Source organism: Astatotilapia calliptera, chromosome 2 (assembly GCF_900246225.1).
Source record: "Astatotilapia calliptera chromosome 2, fAstCal1.2, whole genome shotgun sequence".
NCBI classification, from domain to species: domain Eukaryota; kingdom Metazoa; phylum Chordata; class Actinopteri; order Cichliformes; family Cichlidae; genus Astatotilapia; species Astatotilapia calliptera.
In genome coordinates this window covers 26,300,362-26,328,275 of record NC_039303.1, presented here as the reverse complement: position 1 = coordinate 26,328,275, position 27,914 = coordinate 26,300,362, and the positions used below count along the sequence as shown (strand labels likewise).

At 42.7% G+C, this 27,914-nt stretch overlaps 3 protein-coding genes across 7 annotated transcripts; 2 read left to right on the top strand and 1 right to left on the bottom strand.

Moving 5' to 3' along the window:
• Nucleotides 1–1,306: 1,306 nt before the first annotated feature.
• Nucleotides 1,307–18,240, top strand: znf185 (zinc finger protein 185 with LIM domain). The gene is made up of 33 exons (XM_026178457.1): nucleotides 1,307–1,491; nucleotides 2,385–2,448; nucleotides 2,741–2,858; nucleotides 2,960–3,067; nucleotides 3,155–3,181; nucleotides 3,468–3,524; nucleotides 3,603–3,650; nucleotides 3,744–3,815; nucleotides 3,893–3,973; nucleotides 4,160–4,219; nucleotides 4,327–4,449; nucleotides 4,526–5,335; nucleotides 5,666–7,056; nucleotides 7,259–8,015; nucleotides 8,736–8,801; nucleotides 8,926–9,000; nucleotides 9,260–9,334; nucleotides 9,557–9,631; nucleotides 9,791–9,871; nucleotides 10,190–10,249; nucleotides 11,091–11,141; nucleotides 11,249–11,293; nucleotides 11,900–11,965; nucleotides 12,172–12,225; nucleotides 12,349–12,417; nucleotides 12,715–12,849; nucleotides 13,114–13,155; nucleotides 13,485–13,520; nucleotides 14,238–14,309; nucleotides 15,633–15,695; nucleotides 15,809–15,874; nucleotides 17,421–17,535; nucleotides 17,708–18,240. The coding sequence occupies exons 2-33, from the start codon at nucleotides 2,439–2,441 to the stop codon at nucleotides 17,801–17,803; spliced, it is 5,004 nt and encodes a 1,667-aa protein (XP_026034242.1). The 5' UTR covers nucleotides 1,307–1,491; nucleotides 2,385–2,438; the 3' UTR covers nucleotides 17,804–18,240.
• On the bottom strand, nucleotides 18,144–24,140 carry pofut4 (protein O-fucosyltransferase 4). 3 transcript variants are annotated; one of them, XM_026190561.1, is made up of 5 exons: nucleotides 24,079–24,140; nucleotides 20,906–21,247; nucleotides 20,389–20,769; nucleotides 19,402–20,024; nucleotides 18,144–19,222 (listed from the first exon to the last, which is right to left on the bottom strand). In XM_026190561.1, exons 2-5 carry the CDS (start codon nucleotides 21,245–21,247, stop codon nucleotides 19,072–19,074), a joined length of 1,497 nt encoding a protein of 498 aa, XP_026046346.1. In that variant the 5' UTR covers nucleotides 24,079–24,140; the 3' UTR covers nucleotides 18,144–19,071. The 3 variants fall into 3 exon arrangements, with proteins under 3 accessions (XP_026046346.1, XP_026046338.1, XP_026046329.1); XM_026190553.1 differs by lacking the exon at nucleotides 24,079–24,140 and adding an exon at nucleotides 21,388–21,599; XM_026190544.1 differs by lacking the exon at nucleotides 24,079–24,140 and adding an exon at nucleotides 21,449–21,599.
• rab9b (RAB9B, member RAS oncogene family) lies at nucleotides 23,702–26,352 on the top strand. Of its 3 annotated transcripts, none has more exons than XM_026190609.1 (2): nucleotides 23,702–23,820; nucleotides 24,744–26,352. In XM_026190609.1, the coding sequence occupies exon 2, from the start codon at nucleotides 24,818–24,820 to the stop codon at nucleotides 25,427–25,429; it is 612 nt and encodes a 203-aa protein (XP_026046394.1). In that variant the 5' UTR covers nucleotides 23,702–23,820; nucleotides 24,744–24,817; the 3' UTR covers nucleotides 25,430–26,352. The 3 variants fall into 3 exon arrangements, with proteins under 3 accessions (XP_026046394.1, XP_026046404.1, XP_026046413.1); XM_026190619.1 differs by lacking the exon at nucleotides 23,702–23,820 and adding an exon at nucleotides 24,141–24,199; XM_026190628.1 differs by lacking the exon at nucleotides 23,702–23,820 and adding an exon at nucleotides 24,217–24,256.
• Nucleotides 26,353–27,914: the final 1,562 nt, after the last annotated feature.

Here is a 27,914-nt window from a genome sequence, read left to right as displayed (position 1 = left end):
ACTGTCATTAAAAACAATGATGGGCTGGGTAATACTAAAACACAGCTATAATCTTAATATTTACACATCCATCTCCTACATGGAAATGAGAAAGTTGAGATACCAATGAAGTCGTCGACACTGACGTGCTTCACTGCGTTAAATGCATTGGTTACATTACTTAAGTTTGTCTTTTCCCTGTTCAGCATTTCTGTCATTCCTTGTCTTGGTGTGGTGAGAATAAGGTGGGGGTTATGTTCAGATACTTTGCATTCTCATTTTAATTCTGAGCAGCAGCACCCTAATGATTCACTTGCTAGAGTCAGAGCCACTGGGCAAGGCCGTCTGACTGGTTTCTTCTACAAGGGAACAAGGGAGAGAGATCCAGGTGAATAATACACGTTAGCATTTACACTTGCAAGTGTGCTTGCCAGAGCGACACTTTGGCATTCAGAATTGCCAATTTCCTCTTCCACCTACTTTCTGTGACGTGTTGTGAAACCTATCTACACCCTTTCTGTGATTTTGAAACTGCCTCGTAAATATGTACACAGACTGTTTATGGGGTTTTTGTGCTTTTTCTAAGGCACAGTGTGGTTTCAGAAAGTTGAAACTGTGGCCAAATGCTCAGAAAGTGTTCTTTTGCCATTTGTAGGAGAAAAAAATTGCTCGACAATTGCAGGCACATCCTTGACTTTCTCTTACACAAACATGGATATAGTCGCTCGGATTGAGCAAACAGTTTGTTTACAATGGGCTTTCATTTGTTTTTCTTCCTAGGATATCCTGCGTATTGCAAAGCACAGGGTAATCCATAAATGACCTTTACCAGAGCTTATATAAGAAATTCAATGTTCACGCCAGCATTCATGATTTTTCCTTCACAGAAACACACGTGAAAGTATAAAACACCTTTGCTTTAAGAATAAAATTAAGAATGTTCCAAGCTTGTGTTCTATTTTTTCTGACGACCGCTGTTTCTCTTCATTATCTCGGCTCTGTGCTGTGTTCTTGTTCTTGTTTTAATGCTTGTGCTTCCTGGGCTGTCCTACCCAGTGAGCATGAGACGAGTGTTTCCCAAAGGAGATGTTGCTGTGTGTCACTTCGTTTATGTTTGCCATGCAGTGCACCTTGTCGTTGCCCCTATGCCTTGCTGGTTCTAAGCATTGATTGCCAGCCACCTGTGCGACAGGTATGTGCTTGCTGTCATCCATGAACAAAGCCCAGATGTAGTAAACAGAAATTAATTCTTAGCAACCTCTCTTACGCACACGCACACACACACACACACACACACACAAGTAGATAGACAAACACACGCTGCTCCACCCCATATTTACCTCCCTTGACTGGCTGGGCTTGTTAGTGCTCACGCCTGTACCTGTTGGCTAATACGTCGGGCTGAGACACCTGTTAGACAGAGAAAGACTTTTCCTCTGTTCACACCAACCACACTCACTAGGACACAGATCCTCAACAAATCTTCCTGTGCTGGATATAAAGTGACAGCAGGTAGGAACTCTGGTGTTCACTTATTCATGACATGATATTTTGTGTATTTTAAAAGTGTCAGAGTGATCGGATTGGTTGGGTTATATAAACTGTTTGTTGAAAGTGTTCACTATGAGTGTCTGCCCTCTCATTTTCTGGATGTTTCTTTGCCATGATTGCTTCCTATCGTGCTCGGGGCTTGCTTTAAAATGCTATTGGCTTTCATTAATCATTTATCTCTTATAGACTGATGTGCTAAACCGAAGATAAATATGGTCTCTGAGCCCTCAGTTTGTTTTGTCACCAATATTCAGGAAAATCCTCAAGAGATATTGCGCCGACTTACTCCAAAGGGAATGAATTCACAGCCTAAGGAAGGACTTTTTTTAAAAAAGTGATATTTGCATTCTGACTTTAACAATACTCCACAGTTTTGCATAAGCTCTACTCTGTGTCTACTTTCAGATAAGGGTACACTTGTGATTGTTTCATTAGTATTTTCCCCTTTCTACTGAAGTTCCCCTGAGGACGTAGGCTTGCCTCTGAGCAACTCGTTTCTGTTTTCTGATCCTAAATAGCTGAGGCTCAGTTCATTTGGAAATGAGCGAATAGAAAGCGATATTTGTGTAATCAGGTTAATCTTATGTGGGCCAGTTTATATTGTTACAGAGTGTCAGATACACAGAATGCCTATCTGCGTCCATTCATATTTGGTCAATCGCTGCATATTTCGGAAAGTGGACAGACAGGATCGTCTGCATGTTTTAAGGATGAAACTGAGGAATGTTTGACACAGCACATGTTTCTCAATGGGAGGGGACATAGTGTGGGAACAAAGTTGCAACTCGCTGCTCACATCATACGCCTAATTTTTACAAGATGCCAATCATCTCTCTGAATTATCTATAATTTAGTGGCCTGCAAAGAAAAGAGAAAAAAGAAGAGAGCGAGAACCCCGTGAAACAAGCATGTCAAAAGGTGAGCAGATTTTGATTTTAATGTGAGATGATGTGTTTCCTCCAATAAAAGCTGGGAGTATTATGCATCTGTGCCGGGCTCTTGGCTATAAATTCACTTATTACCCTGATTTAAGGCAAACTACAAGTGGTTGATGATATAGTGTCTTCTGGCTCAAAGGGGGACTGTATATCTTAGAAGCTATCAAGCAGACAATTACTAAGCTGTCATTATGATGCAGCATATAGTGTGTATCATATCTCAAATGTGAGCTTGTGTGCGGGTGTGTGATATGCACATGTTTGTATCTCAGAGGGAGACAGAGCGTCCGTGCTGCGTACCACCAAAGTCCGGACAAGGCTGAGGGGAGACGCCAGCTGGTTGCAACGCAGCAATGACTCTAAGGATGAAACGCAAGAGGAGAAACCATGGTAAACACCCCTGTTTAAGCACGATACCCATCATCCCGTTATCATCTACTCTGTCACATAGGAAATAAATGAAAATAAGATAAAACCAAATTCCATTGCAGGATAGCAGAAGTTAAAGCCAGCCGTCTGAGCGGAGCCCCTGCTGACACCAGTCCAGTGTCTTCGCCAACAAATTCTACTCCGCCACCAACCAAGTCTGACACGGAGAGGTAAACCCAGGTTTTTAATGTCATAGGCTTATCTGCAGTTCTTTGAAACATGACTGTGCTGATAACAAGTCTCTGTTTTGAGTTTAGGCAGCCAACATCCGGATACCTTATCAGGTAAGAGAAAGGCTTCTGATATTCTGAGCACCACCATCTGGGTTATAAAATACGTTTACCACAAAGCATATAAAAACATATATATTTATAAAACAGAGATTTTAGTCAGCCAAAGTGGAGTCTCAGTCACCATCACAGTGAACACTTAAAAAGAAACACACACACACACACACACACACACACACACACACACACACACACACACACACACACACACACACACACACACACACACACTGTATAAAGAAATAAGGGCTTGTTCAGGACTTTCTTTCTTTTTCTTCAGGGGTGTTTTCACTAAAGTGGACAAGCCTCCTCCATCCTCACCATCTAACGGCTTTAGGTAAGAGCAGCTGAACCACACAGCTTCGACAAGCAGTTTGACCTTTCCTCCATTACTTATTATCTGGTTTTATTGCAGCAAAACACCGCAATTCAACAAAAAGCCTTCAGAGGCCTACAAGAAAATGTGAGCAAACGTAAATTCAGATTCCCAGTTTAACTGCTGGCAGCTGGATGAGAGTCTTTTCACAAGGTGCATGTTTGTGCTTCTGTTCCTCAGAGCCCCCCACACTGTGCGGTCTGCTGCAGAGAAACAGGAGGGCCAGCTTAGCCTCGAGGAGCTGGAGAAGCGGTAAGACTCTCCTTGCGTCCTGAAGTTAGACACCCGGGAAAGAGATTACATTAACATTATTCTGATTCATTCTGCAGGACGGAGAAAGCCAGTAATGTTCTGACGAAATCTGCAGCCAGGCAACGGTCTTACGTGCTTTCAGCTGCAAAGAAATACGAGTACGTATTTTCTCATGCCACTATTCTAATGCTTATCTTGAGATACAGCATGTTTCTGTAATGCTTTCATAAAAGAACAGTGCATATGTTTAAAACTTCCCATGCAGTGGGAAATTCTTTTTATTGACGTGCCTTGCTGAGCACTTACGGAGGCATTCACACAGGCTTTGTGTTCAAAACTCTAAGGTCTCAAGAAACGCCTGACACATCGCTCAGCAATAGCAGTCCAGCATTTGTGGCTACAAGGTAAGCCCTTTTTCCTAGAGGCAAAAAGAAAAGATATGTGAAATATGTGCTCTACACTTGCATGCATTTCTACTTGTGCCATCATGTGGTTGACTAAAAATGTGCAGGGTGGAGATTACTGATGATGATGAGCCTTCTGAGACTCCTGCACCTGCCAGCGCTGTGCTGCCATCCCCTGTTGTTCCTGTCACATCTGTTGCATCCAAGCCTGCGCCCGAACCTCAGAAAATGTAAATCCCGCACCATGTTTCTATTTCCAGTGCAACAAGTGATTTGAGTTTGATTCATTATCTCTGTGGTTTACAGTGCTGACACCAGCACTAAGACAGCTGCTGCTGTGAGTGTTAATGAGCCGGTTGCTCCAAAGTTGGAGAAGAAGGCCACCCCAGAGCCTGCAAAAGAAGAGACCCCTCAAGTGTCTGTTACACAAGAACAGCCAACTTTTGACACCAAGGTGGCTGCTCCCCTCCCTGAACTAATCAAAGATTGTCTTCAAGTAGCCTCTAAAGAGCCACAACCCAAAGAGTCTGGGCAGACTAAAACGCCTCTGGTTGATCTTTCGCCACCATCAAAACCCCCAATATCATCTAATCAAAAGTCCCCTGAGTCGACCACTGCAACGTCTCCTGTCCCAACCTCCACTGTCACGAAGTCACCTGCACCTGTGTCCCCGGATGTGACTTCAACTCCTGAAAAATCAGATGTCAAAGTGTCTCCTGTCCCGACCTCCACTGTCACAACCTCCACTGTCCCGACCTCCACTGTCACCAAATCACCTGCACCTGTGTCCCCGGATGTGACTTCAACTCCTGAAAAATCAGATTTCAAAGTGTCTCCTGTCCCGACCTCCACTGTCCCGACCTCCACTGTCACCAAATCACCTGCACCTGTGTCCCCGGATGTGACTTCAACTCCTGAAAAATTGGATGTCAAAGTGTCTCCTGTCCCGACCTCCACTGTCACAACCTCCACTGTCCCGACCTCCACTGTCCCAACCTCCACTGTCACCAAATCACCTGCACCTGTGTCCCCGGATGTGACTTCAACTCCTGAAAAATCAGATGTCAAAGTGTCTCCTGTCCCGACCTCCACTGTCCCAACCTCCACTGTCACCAAGTCACCTGCACCTGTGTCCCCGGATGTGTCTTCAACTCCTGAAAAATCAGATGTCAACGTGTCTCCTGTCCCGAACTCCACTGTTCCGACCTCCACTGTTCCGACCTCCACCGTCCCAACCTCAACTGTCACCAAGTCACCTGCACCTGTGTCCACGGATGTGACTTCAACTCCTGAAAAATCTGATGTCAAAGTGTCTTCTGTCCCGACCTCCACTGTCCCGACCTCCACTGTCACCAAGTCACCTGCACCTGTGTCCCCGGATGTGACTTCAACTCCTGAAAAATCAGATGTCAAAGTGTCTCCTGTCCCGACCTCCACTGTCACCAAATCACCTGCACCTGTGTCCCCTGATGTGACTTCAACTCCTGAAAAATCAGATGTCAAAGTGTCTCCTGTCCCGACCTCCACTGTCCCGACCTCCACTGTCCCGACCTCCACTGTTCCGACCTCCACTGTCCCGACCTCCACTGTCACCAAGTCACCTGCACCTGTGTCCCCGGATGTGACTTCAACTCCTGAAAAATCAGATGTCAAAGTGTCTCCTGTCCCGACCTCCACTGTTCCGACCTCCAATGTCCCGACCTCCACTGTCACCAAGTCACCTGCACCTGTGTCCCCGGATGTGACTTCAACTCCTGAAAAATCAGATGTCAACGTGTCTCCTGTCCCGACCTCCACTGTCCCGACCTCCACTGTCCCGACCTCCACCGTCCCGACCTCCACTGTCACCAAGTCACCTGCACCTGTGTCCCCGGATGTGACTTCAACTCCTGAAAAATCAGATGTCAAAGTGTCTCCTGTCCCGACCTCCACTGTCCCAACCTCCACTGTCACCAAATCACCTGCACCTGTGTCCCCCGATGTGACTTCAACTCCTGAAAAATTGGATGTCAAAGTGTCTCCTGTCCCGACCTCCACTGTCCCAACCTCCACTGTCCCGACCTCCACTGTCACCAAGTCACCTGCACCTGTGTCCCCGGATGTGACTTCAACTCCTGAAAAATCAGATGTCAAAGTGTCTCCTGTCCCGACCTCCACTGTCCCAACCTCCACTGTCACCAAATCACCTGCACCTGTGTCCCCTGATGTGACTTCAACTCCTGAAAAATCGGATGTCAACGTGTCTCCTGTCCCGACCTCCACTGTCCCAACCTCCACTGTCACCAAGTCACCTGCACCTGTGTCCCCGGGTGTGACTTCAACTCCTGAAAAATCAGATGTTAAAGTGTCTCCTGTCCCGACCTCCACTGTCCCAACCTCCACTGTCACCAAATCACCTGCACCTGTGTCCCCTGATGTGACTTCAACTCCTGAAAAATCGGATGTCAACGTGTCTCCTGTCCCGACCTCCACTGTCCCAACCTCCACTGTCACCAAATCACCTGCACCTGTGTCCCCGGATGTGACTTCAACTCCTGAAAAATTGGATGTCAAAGTGTCTCCTGTCCCGACCTCCACTGTCACAACCTCCACTGTCCCGACCTCCACTGTCACCAAGTCACCTGCACCTGTGTCCCCCGATGTGACTTCAACTCCTGAAAAATCAGATGTCAAAGTGTCTCCTGTCCCGACCTCCACTGTCCCAACCTCCACTGTCACCAAATCACCTGCACCTGTGTCCCCGGATGTGACTTCAACTCCTGAAAAATCAGATGTCAAAGTGTCTCCTGTCCCGTCCACTGTCTACCGCCTGTCCCAATCATCGCACTGTGTCCAAGGTGACTTCAACTCTGAAAATCAGTGTACTGTGCCTCTTCCGAATCCATGTCAACTCCACTGTACAAAATCACCTGCACTGTGTCAATGTGACTTCCTCCTGAAAATCGTGTCAACGTGTCTCCGCCGACTGTCCCAACCTCACTGTCACCAATGCACCTGCACCTGTGTCCCCGGATGTGACTTCAACTCCTGAAAAATCAGATGTCAAAGTGTCTCCTGTCCCGATCTCCACTGTCCCGACCTCCACTGTCACCAAATCACCTGCACCTGTGTCCCCGGATGTGACTTCAACTCCTGAAAAATTGGATGTCAACGTGTCTCCTGTCCCGACCTCCACTGTCACAACCTCCACTGTCACCAAATCACCTGCACCTGTGTCCCCTGATGTGACTTCAACTCCTGAAAAATCGGATGTCAACGTGTCTCCTGTCCCGACCTCCACTGTCCCAACCTCCACTGTCACCAAGTCACCTGCACCTGTGTCCCCGGATGTGACTTCAACTCCTGAAAAATCAGATGTCAAAGTGTCTCCTGTCCCGACCTCCACTGTCCCAACCTCCACTGTCACCAAATCACCTGCACCCGTGTCCCCTGATGTGACTTCAACTCCTGAAAAATCGGATGTCAACGTGTCTCCTGTCCCGACCTCCACTGTCCCAACCTCCACTGTCACCAAATCACCTGCACCTGTGTCCCCTGATGTGACTTCAACTCCTGAAAAATTGGATGTCAAAGTGTCTCCTGTCCCGACCTCTACTGTCACCAAGTCGCCTGCTCCTGTGTCCCCTGATGTGGCTTCAACCCCTGAAAAATCAGATGTTAAAGTGTCCTCTGTCCCAACCTCCACTGTCACCAAGTCACCTGTCCCAGTGCCTGCTGTAACAGAATCTGGACTGAACACAAAACCTGAACCCAAAATGGAACCAGAGCCACAGACTAAATTGCCTCCAAAACCAAGGTCAGATTTCCATTCAGTCCTGGCACATTTTGTAGCATCAACAGGTGGAATGGAATAAACTCAGGTGTTATGTTACTAGCTCTTGAATGAATTTGCACTTTAATGTAACTGTGTTGATCTATAATTGCGCATAACAATTTATTTAAGCTTATATAACCTATTAACTTACTATTTGCTTTATATGGCATTTGGTTTGGTATTTTACAGACAAAGATCAACATAGTATAATTTTATTCAGTGGATTGTTAAAGATCACACTAAGAAACATTAGAAACGGAAGCTAAATTACTTCCACTTAGACCAGCTCCAAGAGTAAAATTCTCCTTGCACATTAATGTGTCCTTTCTAGTGCTCCAGTAATGTAGAGTACAGCAATAAAAACCTCACAGGGACCATTCATCTGCCTGGAGTAGTTTTACTTTGGAGTATTTAAAGCTGTTTTAGCTGCAAATATTTCTCCGGATGTAATTTTACTTTTATTTTCTTAAGTAAAAGCTCTTAATACTGCTTCTACCACTCCAGCAATATAACATAAAACTACCTACGTATATAATGAGCCTCGAGCATGATTTGTAAGCAAAGCTATGGTTGTTATGAAAATATGCTTTCAGTGGTTTAAGTGGTTTTCTTTGTTTAGGTGTGTTTGCTCTCATTCTTTCACATGTGTAATTCAAAGCTGCTCTGGAATGTGATGTGTTTGTTGTCCATCTTGTTTCACAGCTCCGCTGCTGACACGCTCCCTGCTCTGTCCAACACTCTGATTTCTTTCGACACCAGTTCATCCAGGTACTTCCAGAAGAGAAAGATGAAAGCCGGAGAAACCAGAAATGCAGTGACACATTAGTTCCCACAGCCTCAACAATATGCCATCTGATAATAAGAGCTTTTGTTTTTTTTTCTTTTTCCTCAGTAGCTTTAAGAATGATGAGGAAGCCCTGGCAAACCAAAAAGGAGACTCAGCGGACGATCACCCCACAGAGAACAGGTATAAAACCAACAACTTCCTCATTATTGTCATAGCAGTGTTGGCAAGAAAACTGATGAGGGCTAACTGCCACTGAGCTCACTTCAAAGTAATTACAAAATAATGCACATCTCATTTTCAGGCGCTCAAAAAGCCTGATACCAAGGGGTGTCTCTAATTATGCCTGATTAAGTGTGGCACTTAAACATTTGATATAGAGATATATGCTTTCTTGCCAAAGCAGGTGCACTAATATATCTTTTCCTCTCCTGTACTGCAGTGCTGAACAGAAGCCAGATTCAGAGCTCAACAACTGTGAACCAATAACAGACGATCTCCTGGGTTTCAGTGATGGGTTTGTTAAAAATACATTGTTACAATTGCGCAATTAAAAAGTTGTCACGGTGGCAAATATTTGAATAGCTCTCACAAGGTGGCACTGTTGGGCTTCTTATAATCTGCCCGTCCTTTACCTCAACTGGCCTGTTCTAGCTCTGAAATCTCCACTGAATCGTAAATCCCCCTTTGTTCATCAACTTCTCTGCTTCCTCTTCCTCTCCTCTTTCTACATCTGCAGTCCAGAGGAGCCAGCAGAACCTGTTCCCCCCAGCCCAGGACGCTGGAGTCAGGATCTGCTTGGTGGAATGGACAGGTAGAGGAAGAATTCTTTCTCCTAAGAAAAAAAAGAGTAAAAATAACTTCCTTGTCAGTAGCAAACCAAAATACCACCTCAGCTTACCTTTCCAGAGTTGGATGTAGAGTTTCAAGAGAACTCTCCCCCATATTTCAATTTTCTGTTTCATGTCTTTAGTAAGCCAAACCCAGTGAAGACCAGCGGCACTCTGGATCTTCTGGCAAATGATGTCATTGTAAGAGGCACAGAGGCACACAGGTGAGAAAGAGACAGACCGGCTTCTCCTCCCATCTCACCCTCCTTGCTTATGCATCCTTATTATTAATAAGATCCCGGCTTGCTGAGTTGAAAGACTTTGATAAACCCTCCTTCAGTTTGATCCACAAAGCAGGGCTCCGCTCCCGTTTGGCATTTTCTATTTTAACCTCCTGCTCCACGTTAAATAGAACCAAAGTCTCAAATTCCTGAAACGACTGACTTTGAAAGGGAAAGCCAGCTTTCATCTGCAGCACGACTGGAAATAGAAGGGAATGCTCTGTACTGATTAGTATTGCTGCTTTGTTTTGTCTCCACCAGCCTCAGCATGCAGCAAGAGGAGGAGAAGCAGACAGACAAGACAGCCAAAGAAACACAAAGGTAGCGGGAGATGACAGGCTGCTCTTAAACAATTATCTATCTATGCAGAACTGTTCCTTCCAAGAAATGCATTCCATACACACGGCTTGTAATGATTTATAACAAGTCTGCCTGCAGCTATGCTGCCAGCAAACCCCACAGAGACACAGAGTCACTATAATGACCAAACTGTGATCATTACCTAAAAAAGCATGACAGCATACAAAGCTATAGTCTGTGCTTTATTCAGATGGTTTTTGTGATTGCTAAATAGTTCAGTGCATCTTGAGCTTTACTAAAGGACAGACATTTTAAATAGTGTATGAGAACAACCACACTAACCTTTACTTGCCCTCTCTTCTCTTCCCATCATGCCATTCATCCGTACCGCCCTCCTTACTTCTATCTCACCGCTGTGCAGTGAAGAGGACAATGCGGATCCCTGGAGCTCACGTGTGACAACAGTGACAACCGTAGTCACTAAATCAAGGTAGTTTATTTACTGTCACATGTCACATGCAAACCAGTGTGCTTAAAAATAGTAAATAATAACACACGGTTTCACTCCAGCTCGGTAATATAAATGACCGGGTTGGTGTAATTGTTCAAGGGTTAATCTTAGGTGAAGAAATCCTGAAGTCCGCAGATTTTGCTGTTCAGCAGTGGAATAGTGTTTCCATTTGTCAGCAACATCCTGATTCTGATTTTTATTGAGTTTTGCCCCACGTCCCTCCGTGTTTCTATTTACCATTCAAACTGCATTAAATCTTTCCATTATGAGTCAATGTGATCAGAATTCCTTCGACACAAGATGGGCAACGCTGACAATTGAGAGTGAAATCAGTGTGAAATTGTTTTTCAGCTCGGCTGATCCATTTGATCCATATCCGATAGGGACCACATCCCCTAACAGGTAATCATATTGGTTTGGAGCTATGACTGTTTTCCTGCAAGACAGATAGTATCTCAGCATGCATAATTCAGCAGTTTCTGATTATGAGACACTTTTCTCTATTCCAGCTCCTCTGACCTGCGCCAGCCCCTCTCTGATAGTTCCATCAACAGGTACGGGAATGATAATGCAAATTCCCTTTTTCGATACTGTAACCTCTGTTTGTGGCGCCGATGTTAGCACACGGTTTCCTCATTACTACAACTGCTTTAGTTTGTAAGCTAATGCGAGAATTGTTATTCATAATCAGTAGATGTGATGCAAGAAGCACCAGGAGTCTGGATCTATTGACATGCTCAAGCTGATTTACTTATTTGTTTTCTGTTTTAATTTTAATTTTAGTGCATTACCTGCTTTAATGGAAAAGAGCTCAGAAACAAAATAAGTTTGTTATTGCTTACATGTTTCAGCTTAAGAAAAATTTATATTGTGAGTATTGGGGACATTTTTAGCATTAGGGGGTTCTACAAAGTCCTCCACAATGAGTTTTTTATGCACCCATTCATACAGTTACACACCAATTACACTGGAACTGTGAGGAAAGGGAGATTGCCTGCCATTGGGAAATCTGTAGAAACGTTCTCTGGCACCTGAAACAAAGTTGCCCCTGAAATGATTCATTATAGGAAACTAAACTGCAAATGTAAGAAAAAGAACGAAAGAAAGAAATACTCGTGAGTGAGCCATGCTGATGGCTTTCTCTCTTGTGTGTCTGACAGTATGGGCAGTAATGCCTTGCGGTCCCTTGCAGATGACATCATCCCTTTCAACACTGACAAAACAAGGTATTGAACCAACTCAGCTGCATACTTCTGTGACGAATCTATGATTGAGAAATGGGAGTGGAAGGGAAAGTGCAGACCCACAGAAATCTTTTTCTCAAACCTTCCTGCTTGAGCGTTGTCTGATGTGCTTCATCTGTCACAATTCCCAAATCCTTTCCCCCTCTCCCTCTTGCTATCTCTCCCCACTTTGGCTGTTTTAACATCAGCACTCAGCGGTCATGGGAAACCAACACAGTCCAGGAGTCGAACACAGAGGAGAGGTGATGACATGCTTTGATGTACTTTTGCACCCCCACACTATACACTCTGTGCTTCATTCATCTACTTTCACCCATCCGTGTCCATTGCGTGTTAAAAGCCTTTCAATGTCTCTCCCCTCTCAGCCAAGAAGCGCAACCAGAAGCAGAAGGCCAAGCTGAAGATCAACAGACAGTCATCATGTTTGAGAGGAAGTAAGTGATCTTGGATATTGGCTCCTTTTTATTTCTGTAACCTCCTCCCTTTTCACCGCGGTGAAGTAGCGAGACTCTTGCAGCGCCTTGCTCACCGAGTCGGAAGACATTGTGCACTGGCGCTGATGAAAATGGGTCAGACATATATTTGTTACAACTTTCCCTCACAACTGAGGTAAACACCCCCCCCCCCCCCCCCCCACTCCCCCCTCTACCTTTTTTGTCTTTGGAAGAATAAACATCATGTGAACCGGCCATCTTCCAATGCTGCTATGTCTTTGTTTGTTTGTTTTCAAGGTCCCTTGAGAATGACTCTCCGTGGGACCGATGGACATCACCAACTGTCTATACCATCCCCACAGAAGAGGAGGAGGAGGACGACGACGAAGAAGAAGAAGAGAAGCAAGAAGAGGAGCAGGGAAGGTATCTTCGGTATGGTTGAGCTCATTAAATGCACATTAAAGCACCTTTTGGAAACTATTTTAGTAGGATGTGATTATAGCACCTTAAAATTCAGTGGCTGTCAAGCATTTAATTGAAAGAAAGCTGAACACAAGATGAAACATCCTCCCGGCTCAGTCGGAGAATAATTAACTTTTTCAGCTTGTTCTTTTTTTTTTCTTTTAAAACTTTAATATTGTCTTATCTTTACCTGTACAAACTCATTATAATGCAGGAATTTTGTCTCTTTTGTAGCACTGAGGATACACAAACGGTCACAACCATCACTACCATCAGGTAGGGAAAAGAGTTTTTTTGCGTATTGAGATTGAAAACTGTAGAGATTAGAAGGGCTCAGGTTAAGAGCATGAGAAGATGTATAAGTGGAGGTTACAATCACACTGCTTGGGAGGAGGGCCTCAGATCAGGCAGTGGTGCAGTACTATATAAAGCAGACCACAGCTGGTCAATAAACTGTGACCCTAGTGGAGCTGTGAGCCAGAAAGATCAGTTTCATACACATTTTTTTTTTAAAAATGCAGCGGTCTCGCTTACTGGATTGCGTCCAGCTTATTGACTGCTTCAGCCTACTATAAAAGTCTAACACTGTTTTCTTTACTTTCCAGGGAGATACGCAGTGAGCCTGAGCCCTCCATGGATCGGTAAGTTTATGATCTTGTAAAGTCAGACAGCGTAATGCAGAGGGTTATTTTATCTCTCGTCTGTTGATTTTCTCACTTTCGTAACAACACTGGCTTGCCCTTTTTTTTTTCTTTTTAAATCCTTTCATGCCTCTAGAAATTTGAGCAATGGTGCGGTGTTGCATGAAACTTACATTTACCTGTTCTTCAACGAGTGGAATAAATGGTTATTTTATGAAATGCATCTAAAAACAAATGCACGCCATCGAATATTTAGCACGTGTGGGTTTGTGTTACGCTTTCACCTTCTGGATCTGCTTTTGTCTCTTTGTAACGCAGCCATTTTTAGTAGGCGTAACTGAAAATGGTTAGCAACTGAAAGTTATCCGTGAAAGTTACCCGTAACTCCATCATGACACCCGGTTAGACAGATTTCCATTTCAACTCTATTACTGAAGTTGAATGACAAGATCTGCTCTTCCATTGTCTTTCAATTTGCCCTCATTTCCTTCCCTCTAATTATCAGCCTCCAGATGTCAGAATAATGATGTGTATTAGAGATGTCCTTTTGTCAAATCACAGCCCGTTAACCAGCCTGTCATTAACAAGCAGTGGCAGAAGTGATTATCTCCTGGGCTGCATTTGACAGATGTGGGGTCTTTCTCTATAACCCATCACTGTAATGCCATCATTGAGTAAAAGATGAGACTAATGTTGCTGCACGTTGCATGTCTCCAGTTTTGATACCTATTCCAGGACCAGAAGAGAAGAGGAGCAGAGAGTCAAAACCCCAGAACCTGAAACCAAAAAGTGAGTGACTGTACAAACTATAAATTTAATTTGGATTGACAGCATATGTAATTGTGGTCAAAATCCTGAATACACTCATGGCAGGTGTAAACGTCAAGATAATTTGGGGCTTTAAATTATTTCTTTGAACTGTTGAAAAGTATACATACACAGGCTCAGACATATGTACATACACGTCCACTAATATTTGGTTAAATGTTCCTTAGCCAGTTACACTCAGATGCTTTCGGTAGGCATGAACAATCTTCTGGAATAATTCTGGCTGGATATGTGACTGCTCTTCTTGAAAGAATTGGAGTTATTTTAAATTGTTTGCTACCAAGGACCCAGCTTTTAATCCTATTCCACAAATTTTCAATAGGACTGAGGTCAAGGCTTTGGGAAGCTTATTCCATAATATTAGCCTGCCTTATCCATTCAAAACCAGTTTTGATGTGTGTTTGGGATCATTGTCCTGTTGTAACAGCCAGTTGTGTCCACATTAAATCCATCTAGCTGTTGGTTGGATGTAAAGGTAAAGAATTTGGAGGTAGTCCTCCTTTATTATTCCAATCACTTTGTGCAGTGTACCAGTACCACTAGCAGCAAACCAGCCCAGAGCATGATGCTACCACCATCATGCTTGACAGTGTTCTTAGGTTTGAAAGCCTCACCTTTGACTCCTCCAAATATACCTCTCATCATTATGGCCAAATAACTCAATCTTTGTCTTGTCTGGCCATAAATCTTTTTCTCCTAAAAGCATTTGATCTGTCCATGAGGACAACCGCAAATTTCACTCAAGTTTGAAAATGTCGATTTTGGAGCAGGAGCAATTTGTGATAGTTTGAGTCTTCTTCTGGATTTTGGCAAAGTGGTGATTGAACTGATAAACCTGGAATCTGCGGTTGTTTAGAAATGGCTTCCAAAGACGCTCTCAACTTATGTGAATCTACAATTCTCCTTCTTGGAACAATGGAAAAGTCCAAGGAACTCAGTGAACATCTGAGTATTTGTCAGTCCAATGAGTATTATTAAAACAAATCCTTTTTATGCTGGCAAAGAGAAACTACCAGTCAGTCATGTTCACTAATGAGAAGTTAGCGAGCTTTGGCTTGTCAAGTTAAAAGGCATTGAAGCTTTAGGACTACTTATTAAAATCTTTATGTTGTGTATCCAATTTTTTTCAAGACATTAAAGATGTATGTCATGCAATCATTCCACCCTTGAAAAAAAAAATCATCATGAAATTCATACCCATGATGAGTATATGCAAACCTCTGACCACAATTGTGTATATATTTTAGCTATGTGTATTAACCCACCTTTTGCCTCTCCTTTAAGGCCGTTTGTGTTTGTGAAGGAGTATGTCAATGCAACGCAGAACCCCAGAGACACGCTCAATAGGTGGGGCCAATAAATTATTTACAGTCAACTGCCATATTGATATAAAATACCTCTTTAAAAAACTGCAAGCACTGCCCTCATGATGATTTACTCATTGATCTTGTTTCCAATAGTAGGTCAGATTACCTGACTTCAAGCTCCACCAGCTATTCTTACAGCAGCCCATCTCTTTACTCCAGGTAATAACACAATCTGAGCTCTGCCTCTCTCTCAATACTTTAACTGCTTTCACTTCTTGCTCTTTAAATGGCAGTTCAGCTTTTCCCCCCACTAACGTCATTTAAACTGTATTCATGGGTTTCTCAAAACTCCTTCTTAATTACACTTCAAACCCTTTTAGCTGTGTAAGTTTAACCTGCTGCTACTGTGTCCATTTTCAGTTCTCACAGTTCAAGTACTTCAGCTGGAATCACTGTTTATAAATCTGAACATGTTTCAGGAATAAATCTTACAGAGCAACATTTTAACCTATGGTAGGAAAATACTGCACATTCACTTTTGAACCAGACCTAGACGTCTCTCTATCAAAGTTTGAACTATATATACACAAATGTATGTGTGTGTATATATATGTATGTATGTATGTATGTATGTATGTATGTGTGTGTGTGTGTGTGTGTATATATATATATATATATATATATATGTATGTACACATACATACATACACTGGGCTAGGCTCCTGCCCCCCTGCAACTATGACAAGGATAAGCAGAGGAGAATAGATGGAGAATGATATTTAGGTATTTTTACTGCTGTCACATTAAGTCAAGTTGGCTTCAAACAGCATGCAAGGGCTAAAATGCTTGTTTGGCATTTTGGCTACATTTTATTTCCTGTATTCAAAATTGACAGTATTTTGATAGCCTGTTTGGCAGGTTGGAGCCATAAACTCTATTTTACAATTCTGGATACCTGCTAATAAGCTCTGACAAAAATAAGAGTATTAGAAATTCACCTAATTAAAAAACACAACAAATGAAAAACAACTTGAGCACAGGCTTCTTGGTTGGCTTGCTGTTTGGTACAGTTAATCACAAAGCAAGCCATATTTTATCCAATTTTGGCAGACTAAAAAATGCTCCAAAAAACAGAGATTCTGTAGACACAGTTGAGAAATTCAGTGACATGAATCAGCTGAGATTCTGCTTCGAAGACAGATAGCAGTTATGACTGAGCACCTGCAGTTTTCAAGGAGATAAAAAAGACAAACATTTTTTGTACCAGGTTGTAAACACGTTTTGTTTTTTTCCTTTTTATTATTTTAACATGTGAGTCTGTGGGGGTTGCCATGGTGCTTACATTTCACCTTCTTCTTTTAGTATCTCTATCGCAACTACTAGCATTTGTTTTACCGTTTACACTATTTGACATATTTCAGTTACATATTTCGAGTGCTGAGCATGTGTAGCCTCTTGGTTATCCCTACGGCACCTCCATAAACAAGACTATTCCCTAAACGCGTTTTAAAGCCGCAACCACAGCTATAAGCCGCAGCTCTTTCTCCCCCACTTTGTTATTTCCGCTACTGACAAAACTAGATACGTGCAAGCAGAAGGGCAGAAATTTCACCAAGCCTGCTCATTAAGCGGCTGAGCAAGGATTATTTACACTTATTAATTTCCCTCACATAGGACTCCAAATATCTTGTTATTCAACCAGACTGAGCTTCAGTGCACTGTACCTGTTCCTGATTCAGTGATCAACTTATCTTTTCTCAATCAGCTACTCCAGGATCCCACCGTCATCTACCTGTACATACTGCGGAGAGCAGGTGGGAAATGATGCCAAGATTACCATTGAGCACCTCAACATCAACTGCCATCCTTCCTGCTTCAAGGTAATTTAGTCAGATACAATGAATAATTTTTTTCCTAAATAATAATAATCATATTTGTTGTTATTGCCAGTCCAGGCAAGTTTAACCAGATAATTACGTTTTTGTGGCTCAAATCGTTTTCCTGCAAACATTTCTCATCAAGGCGTTATCACGTGGTTTTCTTATCTTTCAGTGTGATATGTGTAAGAAACCCATGGGAGACCTTCTCCACAGTATGTTCCTGCATGGTGGGAAAGTCCACTGCGAGACCTGCTACAGGGCCATCTGATCATCAAGAGCTTCGCAGACCTCCTCTCTCTCTCCTTTCTGTCATGTTAATTCGCGCACAAAGCGAGAACTGCTCTTTTTTTCAAAGTTTGCACTGCATTTGTTTGAACTCCTGATTAATGTAGCTTAAAGTGACCGGCGAGTATGATTTCTTAAACTTGATAATGACATATTTTAAAACCTTGTGTTGTGTTTTGATGGTGGTGAAAGCTTTATCTGCTTCGGTTTACTATGAAGGATACGTCTGTCCAACATCACACACGGATGTGAACAGATTAATACTGGTGAGAGGGATACAAGAATTTAGCAACAATAGGAAATAAAAAAAAAAAAAAAAGAACTTGGTTACAAAATGTTTACTTAATTTTTGCTCTTCTTGATACAAAATAGTGTTTGCATGTATGATGCTTTGTTAGCAAAATAAAACAATTTCTATAATCCTGGTGTATCCATGTCATATAAAAGTAGTTTGCTACCAGATACATGAGTCAAGAGTGTTTCAGAAAAGAATGATTGGTAGTTATTGCACATGATCCTAAATGATGTAACAGAAAATTGTCAGACAAGGTGATATTCTAACATAAAAATCAGAGTTTTTCCAAGCTGAGCTGATCCTGAGAACTCTGGTAACATCCCAATGCGAGGTTGTACTAAATTTACATTTGCACCTCTCCTCTGCTTGGCAAAATAATATTTTCCTTGCATAGTCACAATAGCTTTGCATCTAAATGGGATTTTAGCTAATAGCCATCAGCTACCTGCTGAGTAACTGTAAAGAAGCTGATGCAGTCATTTGGCTACCGTCTTGATGGTCTTCACACACAGTTAGGCAGAGCTCCCACGGTACAGAGGACAAGTCTTTGGCTCTGCCCCAGTCTAATGAAAAGGCGCATCCCATGAGAGTGTGCCCATTTGGGACAATGGTCCTCCAAGTAGTTAATACTAACTATGGGCAATATAATGGAAACTCAGCTACGGTGATAAAACCGGTTGGAAAATATTCGCTTATAAAAGTCTAGAATGTTATTTTCCCATTACTGAGCGTGGGATGAAGGCAAAGTTTAATGTCAGCTCAACAAAATAGCAAAATTTGTTTCAGGATAACTAAACTACTCACATGGGTAAAAAGGGGGTGGGGTTGGCTTGGGTGCAAAACTATGAGCAATGTGTACTTCGTTCCCTCATTTAAACAAGAGGGGGGAATACATAATCTGGGGCACTCCTATAATCCTGGACGGACTCCATCCTCTGTTTGTTTCAAGGCCTGTGTCAGTGTTTTCCTTTGGCTCTGCTCACAGCAATGCTTTGGATGTGCTTCCACAGCAGAGAAGGGTCTGACTCGTTGTGTCTTATCAGAGACTCCAGCCCCTCTGCTTGGTCGAGGCTCTGCCAGTAATCCTGAGGCCATATTTGCAACCATCTGCAGACAGATAAACAAACAGATTAGGCTCATCACAGAGGATATTTTAATTAGACTATTAAAACAGACCGATTTCACTCCCCGCAGGACATTATTGTTCACATTTCAGTGCAGGGAAAAAAAAAAAAAAAAAATTGTGTTCACACCTGGTGCTGTTGTTCATTTAAAGACAAACTCACCCATCATCTGAAGGTAAGTCTTTGACGTCTCCATATCCCGGACTGGGGAGCGGGCAACCCATGTGAGAGTTATTAGCCATTTTAGGCCGAGGTGGTTGATTTGTCTTAGGGGCCTTTTTATGTGCATGCTCTGCAGCTAATCGAGCATTCTCCTGGTCACATACATAACATTCAAATCCATTCAGGTAGTTGGGTTTACTCATGTCATTCACCCCCCACTCGCGGGTCTTCAGTGACTCTAGCAAACGAGTATTAGTGATGCGGCTGGGGTTCTTGAACTTTAAATATTTAGCATATTCATCGTCATTCTCGTCCAGATGTATGAGGAAGTCGGCAAGAGCTTGGGGTGAGGGGAAGTCATCTATGATGATCACCGAGCGGTCGTTGGGCATCCAGTCCGCCACCGCGGAGGCACCTCGATAAATGGGAACGCACCCCTGGTGTAGAGGCCGCCACAGCTTTTCAGTCATGTAATCTGGACACAGGCCATTCTCCAGAGCCAGGTGGAACTTGTAGCGCGCCACAAAATTCATGAATTTTGGTTCTTCACCGGTAGCAGTGGCTGTGTCCTCCAGATATTCTGGTAGGGGTTTGTTGTTCAAGCATTTCCCATAAGAATCGATCTACACAGAGATAATGTTTGGAAAGATGGGAGACACAGTTAGGGCATATCTGGGAACAGATTAATTATTACACAATGACAGATTTGGCTGTTCCACTGAGTATTTTCTATACAAAACATTTACACATTTGCTATTGCAATTGGAAGCACAAAGATTAGTGATTTTTATCTGCTGTGCAGTGCGTAATAAAATAAGAAGATATATTTACCACTGAGAAAGAATCTCGGCATTTGTGTAAAGCAGAAAAAAAACATTAAGGGTAACGGACCGCTATATCTTTCATTAAAAAAAACAAAACAAAAAACACAGGACCATAATCTCTTTGACTGTGGTTATTACACAGCTGAATTATTCTGCACTTTACCTTTATGTACTTCATGAGCTCCTTTACATATCTGTCTCTGTCTGATGGTACATCACAGTGAGACTGCATGTAGAGCACTGGAGCCAGACCCTCCCTCCTCAGGCGGTTCTTCTCTTCCAAGGACACAGCGACAGGCTCCAGCAAGTACTCCAGAGAAGGAAGCCACTGAAGGGTCAAGGGGTAGTCTGACTCCCTGCGAAACGTAGCGGTGTAATTGAACAGCCGGATTCCCGGCCCATGAGAGAGGACATAGTTATTCATAGGTGACTCTTCGTGGAACAGTGCCCAGGTTTGGTGGCGGAGACGAGGGAGAGGCGCCTCATATGCCCGGAAGTCTGTCCCATAAAAGATGATAGATGTTGTCCGTTTGTACAGCTGCACCTTTCAAGATCAAACCCAAGATTAGTTGCAGAGCAACCCGAGAAGCTAATTATTATTAATGTGTACATGCATCTTCCTCCTGTCCAAGGCAGGAGATTCATGAAAGGTGTTTTAGGAGGGTAAGTATCTCGGGTACCTTACGATTGCTCGTGACCAGACAGGAGGACGTGGCACAGTCAATGCGCTCAGTGTCGCCTGGAAAATGTGGGAACAGCCCACCGCTCCACCAGAGGAGAATGGGCAGCTCCTTGTTACTGCGACGGTCGCGGTTCCCTGGTCCTCTGTATGAAACCACGGAGGAAAACTCCATCTCTGAGAGAGCACTCTGAGGCTGAAAGGCTCCTCGGTCTAGTGCATCCAAGGCCTCCAGGGGAAGCACCTGGTCATCTGGAAAGGAGGCAAAGGAGACCCAGACCCAGCACAGGACCCCGAAAAACCCCAGACAAGCAAAGGGCAGTAGTCTGCTCCTACCCGCCATCTGCAGGGGTGAATTGAACAAAGACACACAAATTCAAAATAAACACCACATTACTGTGTAGGGACAGCAGTATGATTGTTTTTCTTTATAAATGCGGTTGTATAAATGCGATCCGCTACGCAAACAATCCAGCGACTTACTCTACAGAGCCAGTGTTTTCAGAGCATGGAGAAACATCGGAATATTCACACTGTTTCCTACCATCATCTCCGCGGGAAACACGTGAAAAGGGGCTTTTTTCTTAGCTTACAAAATAAAACATCTAGCGCTACTTTTCACGTAAGCTCGCTTTGATGAGCAGTGCTAACGAGATGCCCCAAACATCAGTTAACAGCTGACTTCTTTTTTTTTTTTTTTTGTAGAGTCCTGATTTTCTTCTTCTCTAGGTCTCAAAAATATCTCACTCTAGCGCCACCTACAGCCCGGGAGTAAGATTGGGTCAGACAGGTTCAGTTCAGAATCTTTTGATACTTAACGGATTTTGCCACAACAAACACAACAAATCATACATAAAAACATAGAGTATATGTTTTAAGATAAAAAAAACCCTAGAGATTTCTATGAACTTTAAGCAAATACAAAAGTCATTCTAAAAGCAAACAACATTAGCAGAATTAATAACACGTCCTTTATGTCTTAAAATAAGATTATCTGAGGAAACTTGCATTAAATCGGCTCAGCCGAAAAATCATGCCACAGTGGGTACACTTCTTGCAAAGCTATCTCCTAATTCAGAGTAAGGTAAAGGCTCAGTCACAAGGAAGGGACAGTAATCTCCTTGCATCTATGGTGGCTGCCTGGTGATTGTATTGAATTTTTGTCACATTCTGCAACCAATTGGAGATTGTGGTAACTAAATGGCTACATAGAGCTTGAGGGTGTTGCACTCTCACGACCACTTTTGATCACAAGACGATTGCATAGGTCACCTGGTAGGAGACAACCTTTCTGCAACAGTCACAGTCTGACCTGGACCAACTCCGAGAGAGGTTGTCAAAGGTTTGCTAATAACTGTTGTCTAATTTATAAATGCAGACAGATTGCCAGCTTATTGCCATCAGTCTTGCTGAGTAGAAAAAGAGTTCGCCTTTACTGCTGTTAACTACAGTGCAACACTGGCAGATCTTGATTTGGATGTTAGTGTAAATCTGATGTTTCCCATTTAAAAAAGCATTTTTATTACTTTTACATTTTTGAGGTTTGAGCTTGACTGTGCAGAAGAACGTTTGCATAAAGCTTGTTACTGCAGGATGTGTTCGTAGTTTCTGCTAAAGGGAGAAATTTCACTGAGAAATTCATGAGCTAATGGCTCGTGTGACTGAGCCATTAGCTTGCTCTAAATGAGGAGGCAGCTTTGTGTGTCCAGTATTGGATGGTTTTTCGGTTGACTTGATTTAATGTAAGTTAAATTAATATCGGTTAAATTTAATGTAAATCAAATTAATGTTTAATGTAAGTTAAATTAAATTAGGCCAGAGTTTAAAACTCATACTTAAAAGATGACTTTGTGACTTTGGAATGAGGCGGGGAACCAATCATGATCCAGTTTTCAGTTTTCACAGGTCAAACGTGGAACTTTAAAGTCTACGGTAGATATTTAGACTTCAACAGTGGAATGAGCAGTTGAAGAGTTTGTATAATTTGATCTTCAAAAATAATATCAGTCTCACAATAGAACTCAGTTCTCAGATTTTTGTGTAAGTAAAAAGTGCCAGAAGTCAGTTTCACATCATGGTTACACAGAGATTAGCAGAGGGGGCCACCCCTGTGAGGTCAGTGCCATGAAATGCATCCAGAGTAACATTTAGCAGACCTGAAGTGAAAACCACATCAGCTCAACTGTCAGGTCAGAGCATCTGGTTTTGTTTACTGAGAGACAGAAAGGCCACTTCATCACATCAAGTAGATGTGTCAAAAGAAGGATGGTTAGTTATCTCAGAGAATGAATAGTTGTCACTAAACCACTGTTAGAGAAGGGAAATTAAGTCCAGCTCTGGGTTTAAATGGGTTGGAAAATAATCAGTAAATCGGTAATAAGTAAATTATGCTTGGACAACAAAGTAGAAAGAGACAAAGCAAATAGTAAGATTTACTAAAATTCTTGCACATTTTTCATAAATCCAGCTTTTATTCAGACTGAACTCAAATGCAAAATGTTACAAACTTACAGTTCTTAGCAAAACGATTACCCACGACCCAATGTACGATTTATGTCACAGATGCCCTAAATTAACAGTACTGATAATTTCCAAAATTATTTGGCTAACGCTAAAATATCATTATTGTTGTTATCCATTCATTTTACAAAAAGCAAAGCATATAAATGATGTTTTTTACTAAGATGCCTACTAAGATTACTAGCATTTAGTGTATTAATGCAATGCTTGATTAAGTTTTTACTTCCGTTTGTTTATCATTTGGGGTATCCGCTCATTTTACGGGCTTTAGGACCCCGCTTTGCTTGGGCGGTGTGCACGTGCAGGTCCGCGATGGGGCGCGCACGTCACGACACTGAATCTCAGTCAGATGTAGGGTAGCGGGACAGCCACGCAATATTACCTACCAGAAGCAGGGTAAGTAGAAATAAATGTTTCTACGATATGCATTCAGTTTTGAAAACACCAGCCCACTGCAATAGTCGTAACTGCGTCGCTTTTTAAAACTCTTCTGAGCCGCATATAAATTAGAGCTAACGGTTAGCCTGACCGGGATGGAATGTCAACAAGGCATCAGACTAGTCGGCTAGCTTGCTAGTTTGATGGGAGGGTTGCTAAGCCGGTATACATTACAACCGCTTTACTGTCTCGCATGGCGTGATTTAGAAGTCTTACCTGTTTCGGTTCCAATTTAACTTCTTCTCTGAAGCACTTCTGCGGACAGTTTCACAAACAGCATCGACAAGAGAGTTCAGCGAGAGTTTTTGTTTTCCAATAGCCACAGTTTGGCAAGCTGGTACATATTTGTGGTTTGCGCAGGTGCAGTGGTGGTGCTGTACAGAGTGGATTTATGGTCAGTCGGTTGTGGTGTCGGGGTTTTCCTCATGATGTACTACAAAAAAACCCCGTTTTCTTTAATGTTTAATTTTTACTTCCTAATCTGTAGTTGGCATCTGTTCACTGTAGTGCATAATGTGTGGACTAGCCAGTATTATAGTTTCATGTCGTAAACAGCAGGGCTGTCTGCTACCCTGTATTTTTCTACGCCAGAGACCTTTGGAAGACATCTCGGTCCTTCACCCCGTCATTTTGTCCCTGAAGCTAGTCAACCATTACACTTCTGTCATGTGGTTTTAATTACGCAGAAAGGTTTACTTCCAAGTTATAACAGTTATCCTGTGGCTGCTGACTGTTCCTCTAATTACCTACTCTGAATCATCAGCGGACACAAACCCACAGACTGCTTTGGCTTTTAAATGTTTTCTGAGAAGTCATTATGTTTCATATCCCAATGACCAGCAGTAATTTCCACATCTCGTTTTCACCCTTCCTGTTTCTAGGTTAGGTTCACCCCAGTTTACCACCAAGTGGGGAGGACTTTAGCCCTGTGAGGAGGCCTAGTTGGGTGGGTGGCATGATGAGTGGGAAGAACCTGCTGCTCAAGGTAATCCTACTGGGAGATGGTGGAGTGGGCAAGTCCTCCTTGATGAACCGCTATGTCACAGACCGGTTTGACTCCCAGTCTTTCCACACCATCGGCGTGGAGTTCCTTAATCGGGACTTGGAAGTGGATGGACGCCTTGTCACTCTTCAAATATGGGACACAGCCGGTCAGGAGCGCTTCAAGTCACTACGTACACCTTTCTACCGAGGCGCCGACTGCTGCCTGCTCACATTTGCCGTGAACAACCTGCAGAGCTTTCAGAACCTGGGCAGCTGGAAGAAGGAGTTCATGTACTACTCTGACGTCAAAGACCCCGAGCGGTTCCCTTTTGTGGTACTGGGCAACAAGATAGACATGGAGCAGAGGGAGGTTGGGGAGGATGAAGCGCGGGCCTGGTGTGAAGAGAACGGCTGCTGCCCTTACTTTGAGACCAGTGCTAAAGATGACACTAATGTCACCGCTGCGTTTGAGGCAGCTGTCAGGGAGGTTCTGGCTGCTGAGGACCAGATTGATCATGCGCTCTTGAGTAGTACTATTGATCTCCATGGAAACCGCAAAACCTCCCGAAGATCTTGTTGCTGATTGGATAGGTGTGAATCCACCCTGTTTTAATCCCTCTGGCTGAAACTTGCCTGTGATAGTTTTAAGAGCCAGTCATATATTGTTTATGGTACGTGTACTGTTGGTACAAGGTACTGAGTGCAGTATTCCCTGAAGATAATATGAATAGGATACACCTGCTCTGAGGAGGCGTATCAAGGATTTAGCTGGTTTCTAGAATGTTGAATTATTGCTCCTACAAAGGTACCGGCACACTTACAAGCTGTGCTGCCAGTAGTATGGTACAAACCATTGTTTCCAGCTTGTGCAGGGACTATAGCATCTAGTGCATTTAAGGGATTAACTTTAATCAAAATAATATAATTTGGAATTAATGCATTTGAACAAAGAATATACCAATCCACCTTTGGAGAGCACTCCTTTTTTTGCTCTGTAAAGCTGTGTTTCCACCATAGGAACTTTCCTAAGGGACTAGGAGCCTTTGAAAGGACTCTGTATGTTTCCATCAAAGGGACAAAGGTCTAAAGATTAAATTCTCTGGGAAATGTTTACCTCCAAAAAGCTCTTGTTTGTGCAACAGTGTTTTCCCTTGGTTTAGGAACAGTGGTAATAATGTTTGCAGCACTAAACTTGTAGCATTCAGCCAGTCCATCTTAGTCATCTTACTTCAAGTTGTTGCAGTTGCTTATTTTGCTTACTTTAAGGCTTATATCAGAGATTACTGTTGTTAAGCACAATACTCAGACTTGGTTCGTCTGCCTGGTTTATCTAAAAAAATATATATGAAGAGAGCAGTTGTGGTTGAGTAAGCTAGAGAGTGCAGTGTTTTGCTCAGAATTGGATTGTAATTGTGGTGGTACCAGGGGTGCCTTTGTAAATGTGCCCAGAAATTATGCACACCCACACATTTTTAAATGAAATTAAATAGCGTCTCATATAATGTGCCCCTCTGACTCTTTTAATTTTCAAATATTTTGGGAGAAATAAATAACGGATATATTCAGCTATCTGTCCACTAGATGGGTACTACCAGACACCCCACAATATATTATTATTACAGTATTTTACTTCCGATAAGATATTACTGTGATTTTTTTATTTTATTTTATTTTATTTTTAGCGTTTATCATTTTTTAAACATTTGAACCATTTATTTCCTTTTTTAAACTGCAAGTTTCATCCTCAGAGTAAATGTTTGTAACAGTTCTATCCAATAAGGTAACATTATCTAACTCCATTTATTTTTTTGATACAAAATGAGACCGTCAAGCACACCAACACTGTCACTAAAACCTGCGGTAAATGTTGCCACAAGACAGGGTCAGTCTATTATCAGTCTGCGATTGAATGGGGTCAACTTGACAATTACATGCAATCTATTTCTGATAATACAAGAAATGAACCGTGGTGAATTGTTTAAAATCTCAAATCTCTGTTGCTGTATAGATAGAAAGAAATTCACATTTGTGCTCAGCAACCTTCCCGTTCTATAGGAATGTAACCAGAATACATCCAGCTGGCAGCCAGTTGACTCAAGTCCCCTTGTATGTGCCTGTATTTATACAATATCGCCACACATAATGTCACGACACCGTGCTGTAGCGATTGTTGATTTCTGAGTCGTTCATGCTTCAGAATTGTCCAGATACAAACATCCACCTCCTTGAATTGCATTTGGAGATGATTGTCTTTGCTCTTCTCAGCTGTAGTGACATGTGAGCTGCTCTCTACCTGCTGCAGATGTTTGTTAGTGGTCTTGTGGTTAGTGGTCACATCTACAGAGCAGAAAAAACAAACCTACAAAAATGGAGTCCAAGACTGTGGATTCTGAGTCCATGAGATGAGAAATTCTGGTCAGCCTGCTGAAAGGCAGAAAATAGGACTGGAAGGGCTGGGGCTAGCTGGTTAACGCCAACTAATATTTCAAAATAAGAGCAAGGGGACTGTCAACTAGTAAATTGGTCAAGAATGGCTTAAGTAAAAAATGGATGGGAAAAAAAATCTAAAATGACTTGCAAAATCTGCCCTGACAGCTGTTAATATAGCTGACATCCTGCCCAAATAAGTTCTGTGTTTGGGGTAAATAAAGTAACTAGAGTAAATAAACAGAAGAAGCATTGTTGGTGAAGTTTTTCTGATTAGAAATGCTCTCACCCCTAAACCACCCCGAGGAAAGAGGCCTATGCCAGACTTTGTCCAGGCTTCATCTCGTTGACTGTGACCGCTCCGTTTTTGGGAGATGGACAGAGGCAGCCAGTGTAACATGGTTACTATATATTTCAATAGTCTGACATGTTAAAAAAACAAACAACAAAAAAACAGCCAGCACTTTTTAATATGTCCAGCTTCTCTATGGATCTTTCACTGCAGAGGAAATGGAGACTAATGATAGTCTATAGGAAGCTTTTTGTTATAAGAGAGGCTCAGGTGGAAATGCAGCTTAACACACAGTAGCTCTAGTCACTGCTCCATTTTCTGTTCATGAAAAAGTCTCATTTTATGAGAT